This window comes from Zingiber officinale, chromosome 1B (genome assembly GCF_018446385.1).
Source record: "Zingiber officinale cultivar Zhangliang chromosome 1B, Zo_v1.1, whole genome shotgun sequence".
NCBI classification, from domain to species: domain Eukaryota; kingdom Viridiplantae; phylum Streptophyta; class Magnoliopsida; order Zingiberales; family Zingiberaceae; genus Zingiber; species Zingiber officinale.
This window is the reverse complement of record NC_055986.1, coordinates 14,967,646-14,973,501: the sequence shown is the minus strand read 5'-3', so window position 1 is coordinate 14,973,501 and position 5,856 is coordinate 14,967,646. Positions and strand designations below refer to the sequence as shown.

Below are 5,856 nucleotides of genomic sequence, written 5' to 3'. Positions count from 1 at the left end.
TACCACATCCACAAACCACACCCTAACACGAATCCCCCACCTCCACTCTATCATCTACTGCGCCGATAGCCCAATCCACTCCAATAATTAATCAAACGCAAACAAACAGCAATGCGATATATATCCACTGTCCCAGCAGAATTGATCTCGTCAGAGATGGAATATAACTTTGTTAATGACAAAATGGGTCCGGCTTAAGTACCTGGTAATTCTATCGCTTAACTAATTAAGATAACCTTCACTTTGTTAGCCAACCAGAATAATCCCCTTATTGTTTTCTCTCTCTCACGTGTTATTGTATTTATTTATTTATTGTATATATCCAAAAGCTCACCTTTAAATACCTGAGCAGAGTCGCCCGTCTCCATCTTGCCTCCTCTGCTCAAGCACATACGCCTTCTTAGTTCTTACATGGCGAATTGGACGAGAGGGCGGCAAATAGGGAGCGGCGCCTTCGGCGACGTCATCCTCGCTGTCGATAACTTCACCGGCAGGCCATTCGCCGTCAAGTCCGTCCAACTCGATTCCCCCCATCGCGCGCCGCTGGAGAACGAGATCGCCATCCTCAAGTCCCTCGCCTCGCCCTACGTCGTCCGCTACCTCGGCGACGACGCCGACGCCTCGCGACGGAATCTTCATCTAGAATTCATGGTCGGAGGCTGCCTGGCTGATGTCCTGGCGGGCGAGAAGGGAGGTCGATCTGCGCTCGATGAGGGCGAGGTGCGGGCTTACGCACTGTGCGTGGCCCGCGCGCTGCGGTACCTCCACGACGTCGCCGGCTTAGTGCACTGCGACGTCAAGGGCCGGAACGTCCTGATCGGAGACGCCCCCGGGGTCGCCAAGCTCGCGGACTTCGGCGCGGCGGTGCGGACTTCCGATGGCGGCGTGAAGGGGAACGGTGGACCGCGGGGGACGCCGCTGTGGATGGCGCCGGAGGTCGCGAGGGGAGAGAGGCCATGGCCGGCGTCCGACATATGGTCGTTTGGGTGCATGGTGATCGAGATGGTCACCGGGGCGCATCCGTGGCCGGAGTTCGAACGAGCAGAGCCAGAAGCAGCTATGTTTCACATCGGCTACTGCAAGGAGCTGCCGGAATGCCCGCCGTTTTTGTCGAAGCTGGGGAAGGATTTCCTCGATAAGTGTTTGAGAAGAAGCCCGAGCGAGCGGTGGACGGCGGAGCAGTTGCTACAGCATCCCTTCCTGGCCGAAGAAGCCATCTGCCCGGAGAATTCGCCTAGAGGAGTGCTCGAATGGGCTAATTGGGACTTCGATGGAGACAATTGCGGCTCGGATTGCAGCAGTTGCCTATCAACTTCTGTTGATTCGATCACTCCTGCTAGGGACAGAGTGAAAGAGCTGTCTTCGTGCAATAAACTACTAAGCTGGGATGATGACGGAGGTTGGGAGGAGATCAGGAGCGCTAAGGAGGTCAATTTAGCAGGGGATGGCACAGAAGAAGTGGCAGCAGAAGTTGAAGCATTCCAACATTGTGATTGTTACAGTGTGCGAATGGAGAACATCGATCGTCGAGGCTCTGCTGCTAATGCTTCCTGTTCTTGGCATTGCAATGGCGGCGGCGTCTCGCACCACCGGATTGGCCTCAATACGCATTTGTCGGTTGGTTGGTGTGAATTATTTTTCCGGCTGAAATTGTTATCTCCCTTCGTTTGATTTTGTTTGAATTAGTTGATGAAAGTATAGAGGAAATGAGTCGAACAGGTCAATCCTTCTCTCACTTCTTTATTCCTGATTTGAATGGTCAATTCTAGCGGGTTTTCAGTAGCTTGCCAACATCTAATTATAAGGTTCGAAAGAGAGAGGCCTAGACAGAAAGCGTACGTGACGTGGTTGAGCTAATAGTGGCTTCACTTTTAATTCATGGCTTGGGATTAAAAGATAACTGGTGCATATTCTCACGCAACTCGGTGTATCATTTTGTTTGGCCAGGCTTGCCTTGGGTTGGCTCCTTAACAGGGGGAAAAGAATGTGTGTTAGTTGCCTTTGCGCAGAATCGATTAAGTGGGTCCTGCTCCGGGTATACTAAAGCACGTGATGTCCTCTCCCTCAGGCCGTGCTATCTGCATCTTGCTTCTGGAATCCATCCGTAAATTAATAGCCTGTTGAATTTTTTAATTAATTTATTTACAAATAATTATGGGTCAACCGTATGGAACATCCTGTGATCCATGATCTCTTTGCAAAAATTGAGGATTTTATCTAATCACGATGTTTTTGTTAACTTTGACCAAACCACTCATTATTCCGCTTTTTTATTGATTCACGTCTCAGTTTTTTTTTTTTAAAGAAAAGTTATTTAACATTACCATTAAGCATTAAGCCGTCCCTAATTGCGATGACAATAAGACTGCCAGCAAGGTTAAGTAGTATAGGATGCCCTTAAAGTTTTATCCTTCACATACGAAGGAAAACGGATAGCAAATGAAAACGGATAGCAAATGTTGTGTTAAAGGATGTTTATATATTTTTATAATGGTATGATATTATCCATTTTAGGCTAAGATCTTCATGACTTTGCTCTTGGGCTCTCCCCAAAATGCCTCATTCCAATGGAGATATCATGCATCCTTTTAATCACATGATCTTTACCAAATCTTTCCAATGTGAGACTTTGATTGAACCCCAACAATCCTCCCTTCAAACGAAAGACCACAATTACTCTCATGGTCCGAGCCTCCCGCGAGCATCCGGTCATCCTGACCTGCTCTGGGCCTCCCCGCAAGCATTCGCGCCTGGTCATCTTAACCTACTCCGGGCCTACCTGCGAGCATCCGGTCACCCTGACCTACTTGTCTCATCGTAAGTACCCGGTCACCCTGACCTGCTCCAGGCCTCTCCGCAAATACTCAGCACCCTGACACGCTTCAAGCCTCTCCGTGAGCATCTGGTCACCCTGACCTACTTGCTCCCTGCAAGTATTCGGTCACCTTGACCTGCTCCGGGCCTCCCCGCAAGCATCCGCGTCCGGTCTACTTGACCTACTCCGGGCCTACCTGCGAGCATCCGGCCACCCTAACCTACTCGGCTCATCGCAAGTACCTGATCACCCTGACCTATTCCAAGCCTCCCCGCGAGTATCCGGTCACCCTGACCTGCTTCGGGCCTCCCTGCGAGCATCTGGTCACCCTGTCCTACTTGCTTCCGTACAAGTATCCGATCACCCTGACCTGCTCTAGGCCTCCCACGAACATCCAGTCACCCTGACCTACTCCGGGCCCACCCAACCCACCCTCAACTTCGTTCAAGGCCACCCCACTTGGTATCTGGTCCGGACCATGGCTCTTATACCATTTGTTGCGCCCAAAAGGATGCCCACATATCTCCACAATGGTATGATATTGTCCACTTTGGGCCAAGACTCTCATGGCTTTGCTCTTGGGCTCTCCCCAAAAGGGCTCATTCCAATGGAGATATCATGCATCCTTTTAATCCCATGATCTTTACTAAATCTTTCCAATGTGAGACTTTGATTGAACCCAATAGTAAAAAAACATTGAAGAAACTTTTTTTCATTCTCGTCCTCAGTTCACTACATAATAATGTGGATTACAGGATAAATCATTTGTAATTATAATCATATAAGGATTGCGATCTAGTCGTAATGAGTTATGATCCTTCTCTGGGTTCATCGTCCTCTCATATTATAGTTTAAATTGAAACGAGTGATCAGAGGCCACCCGGAGGCCATCCCTTACTTGGCGCCAAGTTATCTGACTACTTGTCTATTGTCGGCTGTCTCCGAGCGGCCTCCGACCACCCTCAGACCCAAACTATAACCTGAGAGATGGTAAATTTAGAGAGGGATCATAACTAATTACAACCAAATTATCATCACAATTTGATCATAATTACAAATAATCTATCTCTTAATCTACTAGTTTTTTTACACTAGAAAGTTTGCCCTCCCCTGTTTAGGGCGTAAAATGGAATGACTTCATTGCATTCAAATCTAACACTTTTAAAATTTTAAATTTATAACAAATTAGGATAAGAAAATATCCAGAGTCAGAACTTAAATATGTGTTTCTTATTTAAATGAATTTGCACGTATCATCTTAGCGCAGATCGATCCAAGAATGGATCATTACATCTATTGATTGATGGGGATGGATCCTACATATTAAATAAGTGGGATCCATCCCTATTAATCAATCAACTTGTGTGGTCCATCCTCTAGACCGTAAATTGCAGTCCAGAAGATCCTGGCTGGTATATCTGCCCTATAAGTTCTCCGAAGAAAAAAAAAATATGAGAAAAAAAAATTAATGCGTGAATTAATGAAATCATAAATTGGAGAAAATTTCCTAAATACAACCTTAACCTTGTACATATTCTCCATCTTTAAAAAAAACTTTGTTTTCATTCTCTACATGTCAAATTTCATTTGCTTCAACTCCCTCATGCAAATATCGTTACCTAATTACCCCTTATATTTTTTAATATAAAAAGTCAAAAAATGAGTATGATTCCTCTTAAATTCAGTATTTTAAACTATAATTGAGTATATTTTCTATCAAATTGAGCACAATTTTTTTCCCACTTAATAGAATTCCTCTTAAAATTTAGCAATATTTAAAGAGAATCTGATATATTTTTCATCCAATTGAGCACTATTTAAAGAGAATCTAATATATTTTTATCCAATTGAGATGGAAAAAGTCATGCTCAATTTGATAGAAAATATACTAGATTTTAGTTAAATGTGTTGAATTTAAGAGAAATTATACTCATTTTTAGACTTTTTATACCTAAAAAATATGAGAGGTAATTATATAAATTTATATCCATTATGTTTGGGAGGGAGTGAAAAATTGAGTATGGTTTTTTCTCGCTTAATATAATTCCTCCTAAATTCGACACTATTTAAAAAAAATCTTGTATATTTTCCATTCAATTGAGCAATATTTTAAGAAAATCTAACATATTTTTCATTCAATTGAGGTAGAAAAAGAGTTATGTTCAATTTGATAGAAAATATACTAGATTTTAGTTTAATGTGTTGAATTTAAGAGAAATTCATTTTGGACTTTTAATATCTAAAAAAATATGAGGGGTAATTAGGTAAATTAACATTCCTTATGTTTAGTTAGAGAGTGGAAACAAAGTTTTTTGACATTGGGGACTCATGCAAAGTTTTGTTTGTGATTGGGGACTATATGCAAATTTTCACTTAATGAAAACTATCGGTGAAATATAAACACAAGGTGTTAGTTAGAGCCCTAGAGCCAATCATTTGATGATTGTTGTATGGACTCGTTGTATCATATTCTTATATATATAAAGACATTTGTTTATGGTTATTATGCTTACTTGTATTGGTGTCAAATAGCTAAGTATAATAGCGTCCTTGAGTAGAAGGTTTTTACCTATATCAATCGGTTAGTTAAATCGATAGTGAGATGATATAGGAAATACTATTCTTAATCATTCCTAGTCAAGTATTAGCATTCAAGGATAATGTTAATGCGACGAGACTAGCATGTAGGTCAACTCGATGACTTGATCTCACAAGTCATGGATATGGAGATATCAAGTTGACACATGGGTATGCATTGGAGAATGTATACTGAATGACCCGCCATGAGAAAGTATCATGAATCGTTATATGAGTGTCATATACTTTCTCATGTGGCTATTAGTATGACTATTAGTCCTTGGACCTGAAGTCACCATGGTTCCCTACATAAGGAGTTACATACTTTGGCTTCGTCAAACGTCACCCGTAACTGGGTGGACTATAAAGGCGATTACTGGGTATGTAACAAATTATGCGAAGGGATGTGAGTGATGTGGATGGGATCTATCCCTCCTATATGACGGGAGAGACATCGATATTCT

At 42.9% G+C, this 5,856-nt stretch overlaps 1 protein-coding gene across 1 annotated transcript; it reads left to right on the top strand.

Moving 5' to 3' along the window:
- Positions 1-411: 411 nt before the first annotated feature.
- On the top strand, positions 412-1,700 carry LOC122029581 (mitogen-activated protein kinase kinase kinase 18-like). The gene has a single exon (XM_042588670.1). It carries the CDS (start codon positions 412-414, stop codon positions 1,669-1,671), a length of 1,260 nt encoding a protein of 419 aa, XP_042444604.1. The 3' UTR covers positions 1,672-1,700.
- Positions 1,701-5,856: the final 4,156 nt, after the last annotated feature.

Coding starts and splice junctions, on each gene's coding strand:
- LOC122029581 (XM_042588670.1), top strand. CDS start 412: ATGGCGAATTGGACGAGAGGGCGGCAAATAGGGAGCGGCGCCTTCGGC.